Raw genomic sequence first — 20,600 nt, forward strand, 5'->3', positions numbered from 1 at the left:
GTGACCGGCGTTAGCTACAGTCAGGGGTGCCGTAAGGGGGTGAAAAGTTAGGACGATTCTAAGGGCCCGTGACTGACAGGGGGCCCAAAAATTGGAGAACATGAAGAAAAAATGTTTAAGTAACCTTTCATCAATCAACAATAATTAACATTAATATAACATTTTATTGATAATGTACTCACTAAACTTACGATTCATTTCACTTTTGTTGTTCGAAAAGTTAATTATCCAAAGCCTCTGTATACCCCCCTCTATTTACATGTAATGGTTTGGTCCTGTCTCCAAACGCTGTTTGACACCGCTCTTTCTAGCAGAGCGAGAGCATGTGAGGCAGGGATGCGAGTACTTACGTGTGTACTATGTCTCAACCACTAACAAAGTCAGGCTTTCAAAAAAGAAAAGAAAGGAGAGAAAGACAAGCGAGAGGGACGAAAGGATGACAGTATGTCACCCAGTTTTGCTCAGATTTAGCACCACCATCAGGCCTTTTCATTTCCATTTCCGTTTTGTTGTCCATTTACACTTTAATACCTGCTTATTTTGTAGTTTTTTGTATTTCCTTTTGTTATAGCATTTTATAAATGATAATATTGGTGTTAATGTTCACTTTATTTTAATTGAAGTGGTCATGTATATTTAAGTTATATTTATTTTGATTTATGAATGTTCCATTCAAAAATGTTATTAAAAAGGCATGTACACCATAAAAGATGACTATTGAGGTCTATTGTCAGGAATGTTAGTGTTATATCAAATAGTGAATTCTACTGCAGCAGAATGTTGTAGTCGAATTTGCAGTCTGCGCAGTGTTATATTTTCACAGCTCAGTGTCAGTAAATATTGTGCTAGTATTGGACTACAAGATAGATGCAACAAGCCTGTACAGGTAGTTATTTAAAGCATAAATGAGTCGGTTGGGTTCTGGAGGTGTGGTTACAGCAATTGTGCTTGGTTTGCGTGGCCTGTGCCTGGTGGTGGGGCCCAATGTGATATCTTTTCATGGGGCCCAAAATCCCTGGCGGCGCCCCTGGCTACAGTTAATGTTAGCTAACGTCGGTCACATCACAACATTGTAAAGTTAGCTATCATATATCAGGCTATAACTAAAGTAGTATTGATAATATAGTAACGTTACTGGCGGGACTGTTGATACTGATCCATAACAGAAACTAATGTGCAAGTATCAGCCGTATCTCGCGTTACCTAATGCAACTCCACACTACGGTGCTGTGTACCGGAGGAGAGACGCGAGATACGGCTGATACTTGACAATCTGGCGGAAAAAGGTTGTGGAGCCTCCGTTGATATGCCGTTGTAAATGTCTTAATGGAAAGCAGGTGTGTAGTCGGGGAGGTTGCACAGCTGATTGCAGCAGGTGATGGGAGGTTGAGCCGGGAGCCAGGAGTGACAGCCACCACGCCCACACAAACAACACAGACAGGGGGAAAGAAACAAACACAAAGGAGACGGCTGGAGCAGTACAGCCACCACAGCGTTACCTAATGCAACTCCACACTACGTCTTACGGTGCCGTGTACCGGAGGGGAGAGAGAGAGAGAGCAACGAAGGGGGGGAGAGAGATGTAATACGGTTTCCTGATAAAGCTGTGGAGAGTATGTGCTGCAGGGAGGTGGATGCACAACGCACCCAGGAATGAACGCTAGCTCCGGTCCTTTTCCCGTGAGGGAAACTGTAGACTCGATGTCCCGACACTGACAGGCTCGAGTTTGTGCAACCTGCACAAACACAAGCTCACCATGATTACAAATGGTGAAATGCAATGTAAAATTACCGAAAAAATACCAGCTCACTAAATCACAACCGCTCAAACCAACTACAAACTACTACCGCGGATTGAGCAGAGAAGGAGTCCGAGAAAGTTGCTCGCCCATGTGACGAAATATGACGCGTTTGACGTATGAAGTTAAAAAAAAGAAGTTTTTAGTTGCAGAGCTCAAAACGGCTCCTTTTCCTCTGAATTCCTGCCCTTATGTCTTGTAAAACATATCAAATCCTGCATTAACATTTTTAATTGTAATTTTCAGGCAAGGTTAAGCATAAATATAGTAAGAAAAAAACAACCTGCAAGTTGCTCTTTAAATGTGCAACCTCTCTTTGTGATAGATTTTTGCATGAAATTATAATTCTTCTGAATGATATTCCTAATGACAGCTAGTTTCTATGAGAACATTATGAGATGGACAGCCAGAGAGAATAAATGAAACAAGAATAGAGTTTAAAAGGGGAGTGATTTGTAAAATATAAGAAAAAGAAAATCTGCTTACAGTTCTGTTTCATATGGGTGTTGAGAGATGTATCCATATCTCTTAATTTTGCTCTCAAAGTGCACCAGATTAATGCTTTTAACTTCAATATTTAAAAAAAAAAAAAAAAAGGTTACGGTGCAAGTTTCCAAAGAAACACATGGAAAACTCGCTGAGCTCCAAAAAGAAAGGCCGCCATAAGAACTGAAATGATTTGAACTGACCTCAGGACCGGAGGTTTTCCTGGTGGTGCAGCTGACAGAGTCATAAAAGAAACAAATCAGCAGCCTGTCAGCTTCTGTCCCTTTATAGTTTTATGAACTAACTAACGGAGAAATTCTGACGAGGTGCAAAGCTTCTCTTTGGATTTAATCTGTAAAATAAATAGCTGTGACGTCACCGGTGCTTCAGCAGGTCAAATCCCACTGACTTGCATCAACATATTGATACAAATCTGAATAGTGTTTCTGTGTGAGCTTTTATTCAACAGTTTTCTTGAAATTGTTTAGTGGCTATGTTGGAAATACATTAAAATAAAAAGTTTGAAGTGTAAGCATGGCTGAGATGGAAAAGTTGGTGATCGATAAAGATCGATGAGGAGACAGCAGCCTTCTTCACATTAATACATGAAACAATCTTAAATGCCATATGCCCACTAGGCTGCACATCCATTCAGAAATGTTAATGAAATTGCATTATGTACTGGTGCAGTATCTACATTAAAGGTAGCAGAACATTTGTTAAGTATTTAAATGTCTCTTTTAATAAGAGAATCAGTTAGTTAGATTCTGGTCATGGCAAAGAAAGTTTGTGTAATTGAGGAAGATGACTGCAATCTGAGGAGCTTTACACATCTGGATATTTACGAATAAAAGAAAAATAGCCTGTGAATAATTGCGGATTTCATTTAGCCAAATGCTCTGAGCTGACAGAATAATGGTCTCTCTTGTAAACAGTTACGTAAACAGTGTTCATGTCAGTGTTTCCCACAGATCTGAAATATACTTGGGGGGGAAGGTGCCAGGGGGGGGGGGGGGGGCTGCGAGCGGACCGCGGGGCGGGATTTGTGACGTGCAACACATGTGACAAACAACAAGTTTTAACAACATGTTTATTCATTAACTTTACATTACTGTATGGCAATATTCATTTTGTACAAAGATGGCACTGTTTGTCAGAGCACTTAATCCGTCTGGGTTTGTTGAAGAACAGCTCCAATGCCTGTGTGTATGGGAATGCCTCTGGTGCTGGTCCACTGACTGCTATCCGCATACATGCAGCCAGGTGCTCCCCTTTCAGTCGGTTTCTCATGTCAGTTTTCACCTGTAAAACAGACAGTTTTTTTTAAATGAACTTTACAGAATGACATGCAACAGGGAATGACACTTACCCTGTTCATCGTAGAAAAATCCCTCTCGCAATTGAAGGATTATTTGAATTATTTGAGGAATTAAAGTAACGTGTTATGGCAGGAAAGTTACATCTGGTATATTCATTTTAATGTCACCTTATATATATTCATGTGTGTTAAATTTGAAGGGACAAAGTATATTTTCCCTCCCCAATATATTGAGGTGAAGTCTTTGTGTTTAGAGAGGGATGCAAGCAGGGGACATCCTAATTTGGGGATAGCTCCAAAACTCTGGAATGTTTCCCTCATAAAAGAAGAGGGTGCGTTACACATGCTTAGGGCAAATGTGTGTGTTTTCATTGCAGTAAATATATGTGCTGCATGATTACTGTTCAACTATACCTCTGTTTTTATTCTTTCATGTGTGGGTACTAAATGGCTACAAACATTGTGGAGAAATTAGCTTAAACATGTTTTATTACTCTATATGAAATGGAAGCAGCTTTTATGATAGGGACGAGAGAGCTGGGGGAGGCGACATTCTTCCTAAGATTTTCAGCATGTCAATTATCAGGGAAATCAACTTGTTTTCAATAGATGTGTGTGGTTAGTTACTTTGTATTAATAATAACAGTATGTGTAAAGGAAGCTGGAAATATACAATGTGAAACCTTTTATTTGAAGTAAAGATGTGAACAATAGCTCAAACAAATGGAAGGGCTGTAGGACAAATGAGTGTGTTCTCCATATTGGGCCTGTGTGAAGTTTGACTATTTGAAAAGCATCTCTAGTACTGTTTAAGAGCACATGTAATGTGTTCCTCGTTATTATTGATATGAAAGTAATTTACATGTATTACGTATATTTAGCCAACTATAATAACTATATCTTAAAACATACTTGTAACTTGTGTGTGGTAACCTGAAGGAGGGAAGATGGACTCAGGGACAAAGGGCCATAAAAGGGGATGTGTGTGTGCGGGCTGCAAGATGTGAAATAAGATCAGGTTCGTACCAGACACCAAAATGTGTCTGGTTTTCGTCAAACTAAAAGAGACTTTTGGTTTCCGGGTTTCTTCTGCTGTGTCGCACTGATTGGGGGCGACAGGCCATGTGTTTGTCTCTCCCAATAAGATGACCTCTGGGGGAAAGCACGCACACACCTCCTTCTGTTTTTAATATGAAAGCCTGTGTTTTCCTTTGGTTCGCGCTCTTGTTTTTGACTGGCCGTTCCTGAGACCTGTCTCACACGTGGTAGAACCTGAGCCCGGAGTACTCTGCAGAGTGCTTCGTGATTCCTTTGTATTTGTATTGTTACCTTGTATCATTAAAACAAGATTATTGTTTCACTTGCATTCTGGTGTTTCTTAATCCCTTCCTTTTTACGAATTTACCCAGCTTATCAAACGACACGCGGAGACGAGGTTAGTTTTAAACATCCTCCAAATCTCCAACAAGTGGTGACCCGACGTGTCTGAGTGGGGTGTTTTCGGGGAAGAGACCACCAGCAGCAAGCGGACGGAATAGTCCAGGGCTAAACATTTCGGCCTCTTCTGACAACTAAAAACAGAGCTCTGTACAATAGGCTACCAGGTGAGCAGACACGATTTAATTCGAAACCTGTGATTTGACCATATTCCAAATTTTAGGGTTGTCAGACGAAGTTTACAGTGTTTTTTATAGTAACAATGCAAATGCGTGTTTTAGTTGTTAAAATCGTATATTGAGTTCCGACAGGCCAGAAGGGTATTGAAGTCCCGGGCTTGAAAAGTGGAGGTATTGAGTCCCCACAGTTAAAATCGGATATTGAGTTCCGACAGGCCAGAAGGGTATTGAAGTCCCGGGCTTGAAAAGTGGAGGTATTGAGTCCCCACAGTTAAAATCGGATATTGAGTTCCTCCAGCCAGAAGGGTATTGAAGTCCCGGGCTTGAAAAGTGGAGGTATAAGAGTCCCCACGGTTAAAATCGGATATTGAGTTCCGACAGGCCAGAAGGGTATTAAAGTCCCTGGCTTGAAAAGTGGAGGTATTGAGTCCCCACAGTTAGACTGTCTGGAGTAGTCAGTTGGTAGTATTAAGTCTCCATATCAGACTGACTCAAAATAACGAATCCACAGCTCGGCGGGGCTGGAGATGAGTTATTTATGTTATAAGTGATCCAAAGGAGAGTAACGCAAACTTCGAAAACCAATTTTGAAGTGACCGGACCTCATTAATCCTTTGTTCTGTGGGGTTGAATCTATAAAGCCAAACGTCACGATAAAGAGTTCTGTAGGCCTGGGTTACGGCTCCATGTCAGCGTCACATCGTTGAAAGACGGTGTTGAAGCGCGCTGAGAGGCTTGCTAAACTTGTTGAAATAAACATCGGACAATAAAAGCTGAATAGACTGTACGGGGAATTTTTTCTGTGAATATTTACTGGTAACAAGGACAGTAAGTCAGATCAATAGATATGAAGTCTGTGAATATTTACTGGTAACAGAAACAGCCTAAGTCAGATGAATAGATACGAAGTCATAATGAAGGGAGAATTTTAACGAGAGGAGCGTGAGTTAAGAGCTTACGAGGACAGTGGGTTCAAGCAGAAAAATTGAATAAAAGGATAGCAGAAGTGTTAATTGTTGAAAGAAGCCCCCCTTTTCCAAAGGAGGCTGAGAGCTACAGCAGGGGAAAGAGAAGGGGGTGTCAGTATTTGTCTGTGAGAGTTCCCCCCACCCTTTTTCCTCTCGAGAGCAGCAGCAGCAGCTGCAGCAGGGTGTCTGTTTGCTTTTGTCTCTAGTGATCTGAAGTTGGACTGAAATACATAGAAAATGAACAGATCAAGGTGTGATTTGAAGTGGTAGATATATTGAAATAAATAAACAATGATTTGCTGTTATTTAAATATAGTCTTTGAGAACTGATTGATCCCGTTGCATTGCGTTGTGAATTTCATGGTATTTGTCTTAACTATAATGTACCCACATGCATGTGGTTTCTTTGTCCCAGTTCATTTTAAAGTCAGCCGCCTCATGGCTAAATCTAGTTGACCCCATGAGGTCAAGAGTCATTCTGTTAGACCACCATCTTCTGAAAGACAAATCATTGTTCTTTTGTCACATTTTGAATTAGAAAAGAGTTCATTTTGCTAGATCAATTTATCTATAAATGTTGTAGTGGGAGTTTTGTGTTTGCTAACATTTTTAGGAACGACAACACTAGGAGATGAGTAAACTCAAGAATCCGTGGAGTGTAAATACATTGAGAAAAACACATTTTTATACTCTAACTCTTTGCACATCATAGTCAAGGAATTTAGACAATATAAATAAATATTCACCAAAAGTAATAAGTAAAATGGAAAGTAGACATAGGCCTACACTTGAGTCAAATTATATTACTGTGATCTGATCAGTGTGCTCTGCAGGTTTACTATTGTTCTAAGTAACAGTGGGATTTAAAATATTGGAGAAAGTATGGAGATGTTCTTTCGTAGTGTGTGAAATATGTGAAGCTTGAAACAGGTATTTCAATTTATGGAAGAAAATGGTTTCCTGAAAGAGTCAGGTTGGGTAGATATGTAGCAATGGATGAAACAATTTATAGAGGGAGTTTTTGTAATATCATTAGTAGACATTAATGGTGTTGTTTAGATGGCATTGAGCAACTAAGACTGATAGTATGATTAGAAAGAGACAGAGTGAAAAGGGTTGGATTGATTTAATCTCAGTGTGCTAGACTTCTTATGGATAATGCGTCCCGGGACCTGGACTCCCCCTCTGAGTTAGAAAGGCTACGACCCCGTCCCTCCAAGCAGACAAAAGACCTAACCCAACAGGAGACTCCTCCTTCTCCATCAAACAGACAGAGAACCAGAGCTGAACCGTCTCTACCTGCGGCATCCAGAACCAAACCGCTTGCTGACATACAGAAATACTCTCATCAGTCCCTCAGACAGGGCATGAAGCTGAGCCACGAGATTTGGCACAGGAGCAGAGTGGGGGACATGAGAGCAGAATCTGCCCTCCATAAAGCAGCAAAGAGACTGTAAAGGAGGAGATGAAATGCAAAGCAGTGCAAAGAACATTGGCATGATGTGGGCTGCCGATGTGACTGGGCCAAAGGCTGCCTAAAACAGTTACAGCGGATGGATTCAAGAGCTGATGGACTGAAGAGAAGACAGAATCAGAGGAGTTGGCATAGTCGATTTGAAGTGAGGAGGTCGGGGTCACGGCTTAAGACAACCAGGGGAGGAGAAAAGGAAAACGGGAATGAGTGAGTTTACACATAAACACACTTATTCACAAAACGCACATAGAAGACACCACATTTAAAGAACTTGAATTGACTTGATAAATAAGTAAAGATAAAAAGAGGTATTAACCATGAATTAATCGATTGGTAAATTCAAAATAGCAGTAAAGAGGAAACTATTAAGGTAAAATTAGAAAATCATCCTAAAAACACACTGAGGGTTAAAGGGGGAGACATGAGGGAAATATGCACTACACTTTAAGCAGGGGGTGTTTTGGAGTAGCACAGTGTAGAACCATATTCTTCAATCTTTCCATCATATTAATAAATTATTCTTCAAGAGATTTTTATTCATGTGTGAATAAAGTAGTGATCTCATTTGTTACAATATTGATTTCACCATTGTGGCATAGTTATTACCATAGGAGGGCTTTAGGATGGAAACTGTTTTTAATCCTTGATAAAGTAAAGGGTGGTGGTTGCATGTTCGGACACCCAAGGTTCCACACACTGCTAAAGAGTTTAACATTGTTTTTAAGTAGACCAGAATTGAAGATAAATGAGTATAATGAGCTATGAAATGCAGAGCTACACAGATCCTAGCAATGTTTTGACTTAAGATAATAGTTATGTACACAAGTTTCTGAATTAGATTTATTAGTCATTTTAGTACTACTTAGGTGTAAATAAATTGCAGTAGTAGTAGTACTATTATGAAGTGAGTTTTGCACCAAGTTGCAGGAAATGTGGGAAGCAGCCGTCCCGATGACAAGTTAGAGATATCTGACTTAAAGTGGTAATCGTGAATTGATAAATGATGGCGCTCCATATATGACTGATTTTTGTAGACAGAGGATACTGGCCTATGCTGAAATATCAAAGTCTCTGCAGAGCACGACACATGGCCAATAAAACTGAGACCAAATGACCTTTGACCCTGACTGACAGTGTGACTTGAGAAAAGCACTATCAATGACTGACTCTGGGGCTGACCAAACTTGACTTTACAACCTGACAGTGTGAGTGTTAATGAATTTCTGCATGTGATCAGTGTAACTGCATGATTCTAAAACGATAACTAACCGAGCATGTCTTTGGACTAATACATTATTTTGGAGCTCCATGGGAAACACAGGTTTCCTACAATTCCACACATTTGGAAAAATGCACATGTGACCCGTTTCTAATTCCCACAGGAGTTGGCGGTTTGCAAATGTAAAACTCAAACTAAAATCTAAAGATTCTGTTTCTTTTAGGACTGCCAGCTGGAAATGAACACTTATTTTCCCTGGAGTGTTTACTGTGAAAGATGATGGATGTACTTTTGTGAATGATGTTTGGTATTTTCTTATAAACACTGGTTACCTGAAGATTTTCTTCCCATACAGGATTTTGTTACACATGTTTACATGTGTAAAAAGGGGGAGTGTGGGATTTTTTCATTTACGGACTGGAAGAAACCTGCCGCCCCAACTCAGATGTTCAATCTGACCATTGATTGACAGTTTTAGATTTAACCTGCTCCATATCTGGGGATAAGATACTGTTTGATTAATGTTGACATGTTTCTAATATTGATTGAGTTATAACAGGTAACACAGATGCAGAATCAGTGGCCAAGGGGCTACTGAGAGAGGTAATTCCAGAATGAGAATGAAAAGGTGAACTGTGATAATGAAAACAATTTTGTAATATTTCAACAGGTATTAAAGTAACTGAGGTTTGAAATGTAGAAAGAACATATTACAGCTAAGTTAAAACATAGTAATGTAATGAGATAGAATTTAATTTAGACAACATCTTGTAACTAGCCTGGTAAAGAAGTAAAAGCCATAGACTGTTTAGATCATTATGGGGATGTACATTTAATTTAAAGTCATAATAGAAAGACATTTGATGACAGTATGTTGGATTTCTGTATTCATTTTTCAGCTTGATAATATCCAAGCAGTGACAGGTAGAAGCAGTCTCGCCTGGAAATTATTCACTTTGTCAGTATCATGATTTTAGTTGTTTTTAATCCATAACTTTAGTGTGTTCCATTACCAGAGACATTAGCAGTTCATATTATATTTAGATTTTAAATGGGATCTCAAGGATTTCATTTATAATAACACAGATGCTTGTCAGGAATTCAGAGCTCTTGAGATATGTTATTTAGTTCACCTGAAGATGTTGGGGTTTATTTTGTTGACACAGGCCAAGTATTAGAATTCTGAAGCGGCCTACCAGTGGTGGGTCAAACACCTGAGGGCCCAGAAGCCCTGAGCGTAGACTTCAGGGGTGGGTATCAGATTTCTCCACACAGGTTCCTGACGCCAAAAGGGGGACCCGAGGAGCAGGAGGCCGACACAGCGGAGTTCGTCTGGCTGAAGGTCGTCAGGCCTACGTGGCTCAACCCCAGGTTCTCCGGCCTCTACAGAGTGACCCAGAGGACATCTCATGCCGTCCACCGAGGAGCAAAGGGGGACATCTGGTACTACTGGAGCCAGTGTGCAGCGGGGAAATCATCTGGAAGGACCCTCGACGACATCCGGACGGACCTGGCTATCATCAACGAGGACATCCCTACAGCAGACGACTTGGAAGCTGGCGTCAGCGGGCTGGGGGACTTCTCGAGGCAGCAGAGGAGTCTACTTCTCTCTGATCAGATTCATCAGTTCCACCTTTGAAGGAAAGGCCGCATCTCCCCCTCCCTATCAGCTGCCCTTGTTGGCGTTTTCCGCTGAGGGGGGGGGGGGCCTGAGGATTCAACAACACGCAAGGATGCTGCTTTCTGGCACTCAGGCTCTCACTCTGATAGTTCCTTCACTGACATGAAAAGTTGTGTTCTGTTCCCAAAGGTTTAATGAAGGGGGAAAGACACAGTATCAAAGAATGACAGTAGTTTTGTTTCAAATGTCTTATGTGTGTTGGTCTCGTGAGGCGAGACCAAAAAGGGGGAATTGAAGGATTATTTGAATTATTTGAAGTATTAAAGTAACGTGTTATGGCAGGAAAGTTAAATCTGGTATATTCATTTTAATGTCACCTTATATATATTCATGTGTGTTAAATTTGAAGGGACAACGTATATTTTCCCTCCCCAATATATTGAGGTGAAGTCTTTGTGTTTAGAGAAGGATGGGAGCAGGGGACATCCTAATTTGGGGATAGCTCCAAAACTCTGGAATGTTCCCCTCATAAAAGAAGAGGGTGCGTTACACATGCTTGGGGCAAATATGTGTGTTTTCATTGCAGTAAATATATGTGCTGCATGATTACTGTTCAACTATACCTCTGTTTTTATTCTTTCATGTGTGGGTACTAAATGGCTACAAACATTGTGGAGAAATTAGCTTAAACATGTTTTATTACTCTATAGGAAATGGAAGCAGCTTTTATGACAGGGACGAGAGAGCTGGGGGAGGGGACATTCTTCCTAAGATTTTCAGCATGTCAATTATCAGGGAAATCAACTTGTGTTCAATAGATGTGTGTGGTTAGTTACTTTGTATTAATAATAACAGTATGTGTAAAGGAAGCTGGAAATATACAATGTGAAACCTTTTATTTGAAGTAAAGATGTGAACAATAGCTCAAACAAATGGAAGGGCTGTAGGACAAATGAGTGTGTTCTCCATATTGGGCCTGTGTGAAGTTTGACTATTTGAAAAGCATCTCTAGTACTGTTTAAGAGCACATGTAATGTGTTCCTCGTTATTATTGATATGAAAGTAATTTACATGTATTACGTATATTTAGCCAACTATAATAACTATATCTTAAAACATACTTGTAACTTGTGTGTGGTAACCTGAAGAGGGGAAGATGGACTCAGGGACAAAGGGCCATAAAAGGGGATGTGTGTGTGCGGGCTGCAAGATGTGAAATAAGATCAGGTTCGTACCAGACACCAAAATGTGTCTGGTTTTCGTCAAACTAAAAGAGACTTTTGGTTTCCGGGTTTCTTCTGCTGTGTCGCACTGATTGGGGCGACAGGCCATGTGTTGGTCTCTCCCAATAAGATGACCTCTGGGGGAAAGCACGCACACACCTCCTCCTGTGTTTTAGTATGAAAGCCTTTGTTTTCCTTTGGTTCGCGCTCTTGTTTTTGACTGGCCGTTCCTGAGACCTGTCTCACACGTGGTAGAACCTGAGCCCGGAGTACTCTGCAGAGTGCTTCGTGATTCCGTTTTATTTGTATTGTTAACTTGTATCATTAAAACAAGATTATTGTTTCACTTGCATTTCGGTGTTTCTTAATCCCTTCCTTTTTACGAATTTACCCAGCTTATCAAACGACACGCGGAGACGAGGTTGGTTTTAAACATCCTACAAATCTCCAACACAATTTACACTGGAGACAGGGATGACCAACCCTGCTGAAGAGAGAAGGCTGAGGTTTGGGTATATTTCTGCCCATTAGTCCTTCTCACTGGCCAGGAGCTGCATGATCTCAGCTTGTGTCTTGTCCTTCAGAGATTAGCCAAGGCAGGGCAAATGAGTATACAGTATAATTGAAACATTTACAGATGTCAAAACAAGCAATTCTAACTGTCAAGTTCATATTAATTTAGGTATTTACCAACCTTAAATGTTCCTTCAAGAACATGCTGCTTGTAGGAGGTCCACTCTTGGATAACTTTGGCATCCTGTCCTGGGATGAATTTGTTGGCAAGGGTCTGCAACATTGAAATGTTGGTTACATCATTGGAGGTAACTGCCTTTGGACCCAGGACACTGAAGGCCCCCAGCACTTCAATATGCTGGAACCTGCTCTCAATGTTGCTCTCCAGGCTGCAGATGTAAGGTTTGAGGACCTGGAATGATATTATACATTTTTCAGTTCAAGGAAAATAAATATTGGAATGTAAAAGTAAGAAGGGATGTATTTACATCTCTGACAAATCTGGCCCACATATCTTCCCGGGGACGCTCCAGAATTCCGTGTCCCCTCCTGATCCTCTCCTCCTCTCCGGCAATGCTAAACGCCCCAAGTCCACCTGGGTTGTCCAAGTCTTGGTGTAGGCGAGCAAGGAACGTTCCGGGGAGTGGGGTCTCGCCTGCCTCCAGAATTCTCCTCAGAGTAACAAGTGTGACTGTCACCTAAATGTGGAAAAAGACAACAATATAATAGGATGGATAATGCAAATAACTGGGAGCATCAAATGCATTTCTTTGTAATCTACCTGCTCCTTTATGTGGAGAAAGTTCACATCAGCTCTCTGAAACACCTTGGACAGCATTGCAATGTGGGGCAGCACATCTGCCTGAAGGTAGAGGGTAGCCACAAAGCGGTATGTGGCACAGAAGGTGTATAGACCTTTGGCCACTGGGCACTTCCTTGTGCTCGCTTCTTCCGCCAGAACAGCCAGCACAGCTGTAAGGTTCCTCTGGAGGTTTTGAACGGCTAGGTGCTGCGATAGCCACCTTGTATCTTTCACCTCCTAACAACAAGTAGAAACACTGGTAAGTAAAATATATGTAAATAATATGACACCACAATAGTATTATGAAAATAGGTGAAAACACACCTTGACTTTCAAGTCGTTCAGACCAAGAGTGGTAGCGGCAGCACTCAGTGTGGCTGACCTATTTGCACTATTTCGGAAGAATAGGTGCAGTTCATGCAGGTGGTTCCTGAAGTTTGCCATATACCTGACAGCATTTGAGGCATCTTTGCATGCCAGTGCTAGTCTGTGAGCAGCACACGCTACAGAAACCAGCTTTGGAAAACTGTCTGTGAGCTGCTTTGCCACTCCATTCAGACGGCCTAAGTTTAAGAATTAAATGCAGTGGTGAGGGCGTCATTTTGTTTCCTTTAATAACAGCTGACAATACACATTTCACACAATCCATTAGATTTAACAATAAACTCCATACCCGTCATCACTGCTGCACCGTCTGTCCCAAGTCCGTAGAGCCTGTCTACCGGGAGATCCTTCTTCTGTAGTACACTCTTGATGGCAGCAACAACGCTGTCAGCTTTCCCATCTTCCAGAGTTACCAGGTCAAGGAAGTGGTTGAAAACATAACCCTCTTTATCCAGGTGTCTAAAATAAAAATGTATAGGTTTTCACACATCTTAATAAATATTAAGTTTAACTAGGCCTACATCTTTATTTAAATGCACATCATTCCTTTAAAAAATACCCCACCTAACATGTAAATCCAGCTGGCGGTTTACAGATACATCTGTGGTTTCATCAACCTCTAGGCTGATTGCTTGAGATGACCTTATCTCTTCCAAAATAGGCGGCTCTACTATCTCTCCAAGGATCTCCAGCATTTCATCCACTATTCTGTGTGATTGATAATTGTTTCTTTGATCCACCTGAGAAAAAGAGATCATTTAACATTTAGCTGGTTAAAGTTCTTAGTTTCACAAGCATCATTTTTTACCAGGTTTACCTTCAGCTTTTCAAAGTAATCACAACCCAAAAGCTGAGCTAAACTTAAGAGCTTAGGGTAGTGGGTGTGGTGAGCCATCTCATTCTTTACTAGCCAGTAAAGACATTTGAATCCACCTATGACGGCCTCATGCTCAATAATAACTGTGGGCACAAAAGCCTGCATCACTGAGTAGCCTAGACCAAGGGCAAAGACATAATTCATTATATGAGCCAAACATGGTTGATAGGTTGCAGAAATTAGCTTTACATAAAAAAATGATATACCTGATGCAAGTGAGACCAGATGCTTTACACTATATTGATGAGGCTCTGAGGAGATGTGGCGCTCGATATAATCCTTGCGGAAAACAAGAATCCCAACTTCTATGAAAGCCCGTTTTAAGGGGCCTTTCTTTATTGGAGGCTTGTGTTGCCTGCAGATTCGGCAAAACATTCCTTTTTAAAAAGAAAAACGTGTTAATTCTTACAAAAAATAAGTTTTATTACAAATATGAACTTGCAAATGCCATTCATACCATGCTGTGTGAGGTAGAGCCAATTCTTGAACTGTGGCATTTTGAGCCAGTCAGGGTTCCATTCTGAGTGGCGATGCTTGGAATCTGAAAATAATGCATTGGTATTACTGCATTTAAATGGTAGAGTTCTCCTTGCTATTATACTATGTCTGTGTCTGTGCCTGTGATGCTTGGAACTGTGCTGCTTGTTCACCTGCACCTGCTTGTACCACACTGAGACCTGCTGCTGCTTGTATCACACTGGGACCTGCACCTGCTTCTACACTGGGACCTGCTGCTGCTTCTACCACACTGGGACCTGCTGCCTCTGGCTCAGTACTCTGACTAGTTGTGCCAGCATCTTCACTGACCACCGGCTAGAATTGAAAACAAGCTGGAATCTAGTTTGGTCTCTGCATTGCAACTCACTGTTGACTGCAATTGTATAATTTCAGGCCAAATGAACCGACATATATCATTATTGAGACTTATGCATTTATTATTGCCATTGCAAGCAAAATGCTAACATTGGCTAAGTTACCTGTGGTCTCTCCTCCTCTCGTCTACCTCCTCATCCTCACGCCGTATTCTCTTAAAATATTTTTGAATACTCATATCTGAGGAGTAATGCAGGGGAAATTAACAGTCTAACCTTAGCTACAGTTAATCTGTGTCCTTCTAACTGGCATAGCCCGAAGAGAAAACTAATTATAATCTTTTTTATATTTAATTTAGCACACGTAACTTGCACGGAGCAAAGTTGGCCTGGTTACGTTAAATACACTCTTAGTTGCCACTAACTTCAAATAATTTGAATCTCCTACCAAAGTCAGAAAACAACACAATAAGGAGAAAATAGTTACTTTACCTTAGTGTCCGCGTCTTCTAAATTAACGTCGTCTTCTCCGTTTCTCGTTTCCCTCCACGCGATGGCAGCACGAACAGGAGCTGTCGAGCGAGGGATCATACACTAGTTAATCGATCGCAGAGCGAACAGGGGGGGATTATTGTCCCCTAGTTAATCAACCGCAGAGCGAACAGGCACAGGAGGCGTAGAGCGAGGGCTCATTGTCCATTAGTTAATCACTCGCAGATGGCGTCGCTCGCGGACGGATAATTTTTTTTTAAAAGGTCCGAAATATACTTGGGCGGGCCTTAATATACCTGGGCGGCCCGCCCAAGTATTAACATTGTGTGGGAAACACTGCATGTCTAGGGATTTTATTGTTAAATGACAACAAAGGATCTTGCATGTGTATCCTTTGTCAAGGTTGAAAGGAGTAATTAAGTCTTACGAAACTTTTTGCAGTGGGTAAACTGAGAAAACTTCAGCTAAAAAGTTGAGCCACATTCTGTTGAAAGTATTCATGACAAAATCAACAGTTCGGCAGAGACATGCATGCAAATGTATTATTTTTAGGGCCGGGACTCGATTAAAAAAATGTATCTAATTAATTAGAGGTTTGGTAATTAATTAATCGAAATTAATCGCATTTTTAATCACATATAAATATTTGACCTGAGAACAGTGAGAAGATGTCAATAAAGTGTGCCGTCACACAGAGGTAATTTGAATTGCTTACCGAGGTCCAATGATCCCCAGTCAGGGCAACACATTCGGCTTTCTCCAATAAATTCTCTTTATCTTCCTTTTCATTGTCATTGTCATTGCTGGATTCTTTTTGTCACTGTCTTTCTGCATGGCAGCTCATATGTTGTGTCAGACGATGCAATCTGGAGTACCTTTTGCAGCCCCTTATCTTCTACCACTCCAAGTGGTCTACAGTCGAGTGCAATCCAGTGAGCTGGTTATTTTTTCAGACGTGGACTTAGTTATCCTGGCCCTGAAACCAGTCATCTGGTTGAGTGTGGGTTGGGTGTGGGTCATACTTGTCAACCCTCCCGATTTTCGCGGGAGACTCCCGATTTCATTGCCCTCTCCCGGTTTCCTCCTGGGGTCATATTTCTCCCGCATTTCTCCCGATTTCTGACCAAATCAGATTTACACACGACTGTTTCCACTCTGACTTTAATACAGCTACACCATTGTTTGGTTTCCATGGTAACACGTCTCTTTAGTTTACTCCTGTTCTGGCTGCCTTACACTGGCTCCCTATAGAACACAGGATAGAATTGAAAATTCTTTTTCTCGCCTACAAAGCCCTTAATGGGCAGGCGCCATCTTACCTTAAAGAACTCATTATACCCTATTGTCCTACTAGGGCATTGTGTTCCAAGAATGCAGGGTTGTTGGTTGTTCCTAGAGTCTCTAAAAGTACAATGGGAGCCAGAGCCTTTTCTTATCAAGCTCCACTTTTGTGGAATCAGCTTCCAGTTTGTGTTCGGACGGCAGACACCCTATCCGTTTTTAAGAGTGCGCTTAAGACCTTCCTTTTTGATAAAGCTTATAGTTAGGGCTGATTAGATTCAGCCCCTAGTTTTGCTGATATAGGCTTAGTTTGTCGGGGGACATCTTACTTCTTCCTTCTCTCTGTCTATACCTGTGTACTCTCATGTTCCGATTAACCCAGCTTCCCCAAATTTCTTTCTTTTTGGTGTCTATATACGCCGGGATCCGGAGTCATGGATGATCCTGCGGTCCTGTGTCATGGATTGAGAGTCCTGGATCTTGAGTCGTGGCTGTGGTCCTGGATCATAAGTCCTGGATGGATATCCTCGTGGATTCATCTTCCTATTATACACACATGCATTTCCAAACATTTGGACTACCTATGTTGCAAATGTATTATCTTTTCAATTTATACACGGCATCTATTGCACGTCTGTCCGTCCTGGGAGAGGGATCCCTCCTCTGTTGCTCTCCCTGAGGTTTCTCCCATTTTTCCCTTTAAACTGTGGGGTTTTCTCTGGAAGTTTTTCCTTGTACAATGTGAGGGTCTAAGGACAGAGGGTGTCGTATTGTCATACTGATATTCTGTACAAACTGTGAAGTCCACTAAGACAAATGTAACATTTGTGATATTGGGCTATATAAATAAACATTGATTGATTGATTGATTGATTTAGTAGCGAGCGCAACTCAAGGTCTGAGAGGGTGAGGCAGATATTCACAGAAAACAGATAGCAGAATCGACAACTACTCTACTCTCTGCTCACTCCTTTCCTGTAAAATGCAAGTCCAGTCCACACATATCCTCCAGCAAGGACGGTGCTACAGGCCGCAAGGCAGTGCACTTAAAACTACAATAGGCATGTTAATGTTAATCTAACAGCTCCAGCTCCCCCCCCCAATTTTGCATTTTGAAATGCTCCCGATTTCTGAGGGCAACTATGGTGTGGATCTTTGTACTCGGAGTCGGGCTAACTTCCACGCTAGCTGCTATATGTTTTGTATTGAGGTGCTACTTGAGGTTTGATGTGCTGCGGTAATATGCGAATTGCTTTTTGCATAATTTGCATACAACCGTGCTCTTATCGACGCTTCCATCCTTCCGTTTTTTAAAACAAAATGTCCCATCCACGGGGCCAACCAAAGCGGTCTCATCAGCTTCTTCGTTCATGTTTGACTATTGTTCACTGTGGTTTGTTGTTGTCTGAAGTCATGAACGTTAGTTGGTGCTCCAGTATAATCGGTACGCCTGAAACTCATCCAGTGAGAAACGTTCCGCAGGGCAAAAATAAGTGCGATTAAAATGTGTTAATGTTTTTAACGCGTTAATGTTTGTGTCATTAATTAATCTTAATTAACGCGTTAAAGTCCCGGCCCTAATTCTTTTACTTATTTTGTGGAAATTCGCTAGAAACATAAAAGCCCTGTGCAATTTAAGAAAATAATATAATATTATTTCCTGATTCTTAGTGTTTTTTAATGACATGACTGATAACCTTGTATTGAAATTGTATTTCAAACCAGCTCTAACAGTGCAGGAGTTTGCTCCTGTCTTTTGGAAAGTGCATGGCTCCTGATAAACAAAGCTGGGTTTTCTTTTATGCAGATCAGAATGCAAAACTCAAGTTTTGTATGCACATTTTAAGTTTTTTCATGAGAAACAAAAGACGAGCTTAGAAAAAAACATTAATTTAATGCTGCCACTCACTGTTAACAGTCCTATACTCCATCAAAAAAGCCCCCCAAAGTAAGGAGAATAATGCAATTTTAGTTGGAAGCTACAATGAAATGAGATTGTATACTAGAGGTACCAATCCTTGATATTTCATGTTGTTTTGTCATGTAATTAAATCAATATTCACATGTATGATAGAAACAAGCAAGAATGTTGATCTTATTTATTAATATTTCAGAAAATGTCCAGCCATTTATTGGAACCATAGCTATAGTTGTAAACGCAAATACAAAACACAACAATGAAGTCTTTACAGGGTAAGGTTGAGGGATGATTCCTATCAATTATGTCTTTCACTCCTGCAGGTCCATTCCGATTCAGTTGATTAAATTACAGACAGTGGGAGTTCTTACATTCATTATTTCAATCTTCTGCACAGCATCATGACCTGACAGCAGCTTCATGAACTTCTGAGGTTACTACACCAGTTCGCTAAACTGTTTCACGCAGAAGTTTATAACGTGGAAAGATTTTGAGTAGCAGGCATCCCCGAGACACATCAAAGATGTTGCTACATTTTTACTGCAGGCAAAATATCTAATACCATGTCTACTGCATATTAATGCGTTCTGCTTGATTGCTTTTGTTGCACTCGTGGGATCGGAGAACTACACTTTTCAAATTGTATGTACAATACCAAGTAAATAAACAATGTGCAGAAATACCAGCCATAACTTTTCATTCATATAAGTTACATCTTAGCCCGTGGCGTGAAAATGAAGTTAGGAAGATTAAAGAGATGGAGACCCCCTCGGTATGATTATTGTTTTAAGGTTGCAGCGACAATAGATCCACTCATTGACCTACAGTTTCGTGTAGGTAATTGTCAATTTAGAAAAGGCTTAAAGTCCATGTAATGTCCAAAATAAATGTTATTCTGTGTTAATAAATCGCTTCATCACTTTCCACTGTTTCATTTGACATATCAACATCAATGATTCTTTCCATAAATACCCCCCAAATAACATGAAATGTGTGCCACTTTCCCGTGTTATTCCGCTCCGGTAGCAAAAAGCTTGCCAGCCATTAACCCAGCTGTGTGACGTCACACGTGGCAAACACCAGCCCCGTCTGGATTGTTTGTTTTGTATCCTTCCGCTATTTTCGCTCAACATATGTGTAACCGGACCTCGCTAAACTTTTTTTATCTAACAATTCATGATGGGGAAGCGATGTGTAATTGTGAGCTGTGAATGTTTCCTGATTGCTATAAACATTGATCATGGGTGCTGGAAGATTGTGCACAAAACTCGGGTCAGAATTAAGTTACTACAGGTGTTATGCCAGCTTGAGCTAAATGTCACCAGAGTACAGTGAACTTGCCTAGTGACTGAAATATATAAAAGTTGAAGTGAAATAAGTAAGGCCAAAAATGAATTACGTCTGAATATCTTTATTATTTTTACCACTTTTAATTATTTGTGGGCTCGCACATATACCAAAATAGACTAATGTACACTGCAATAAAGATAAAATGTTACAAGTGAAAAATTAACAAAAGAACCCTTTTTTATTTATCAAACAGTAAATTAATACAATCTTACAAATTTGCGATTTGGAAAATGTTGTTTTATTTACATGTTTCTTTGGAAAAATAATATTGTAAATGATGTACTTTGTAAATTATTTACATCATGCGAAACCATTTTAACCAGTTCAGCTGCATGACTTATGTCAAATTACAGATTTGGCCATTGAAATCCCTGATAGCGGCCTCCCGGTTCAGGGTAAGTCTTCCGTATCTCGGTTACAGCACATGCAGGCAGCGGGATTCTGATT

At 40.7% G+C, this 20,600-nt stretch overlaps 1 protein-coding gene across 1 annotated transcript; it reads right to left on the reverse strand.

Annotated features, from left to right (window-relative positions):
- Window positions 1-12,205: 12,205 nt before the first annotated feature.
- LOC307038848 (zinc finger protein 862-like) lies at window positions 12,206-14,797 on the reverse strand (the record flags this gene model as incomplete). The annotated part of the gene is made up of 9 exons (XM_079680524.1): window positions 12,206-12,302; window positions 12,419-12,649; window positions 12,726-12,935; window positions 13,019-13,276; window positions 13,364-13,602; window positions 13,713-13,882; window positions 13,988-14,163; window positions 14,241-14,416; window positions 14,758-14,797. The coding sequence occupies 9 exons, from the start codon at window positions 14,795-14,797 to the stop codon at window positions 12,252-12,254; spliced, it is 1,551 nt and encodes a 516-aa protein (XP_079536650.1). The 3' UTR covers window positions 12,206-12,251.
- Between the last annotated feature and the right edge of the window lie 5,803 nt (window positions 14,798-20,600).

This window comes from Notothenia rossii, assembly GCF_949606895.1.
Source record: "Notothenia rossii genome assembly, chromosome: 5".
NCBI classification, from domain to species: domain Eukaryota; kingdom Metazoa; phylum Chordata; class Actinopteri; order Perciformes; family Nototheniidae; genus Notothenia; species Notothenia rossii.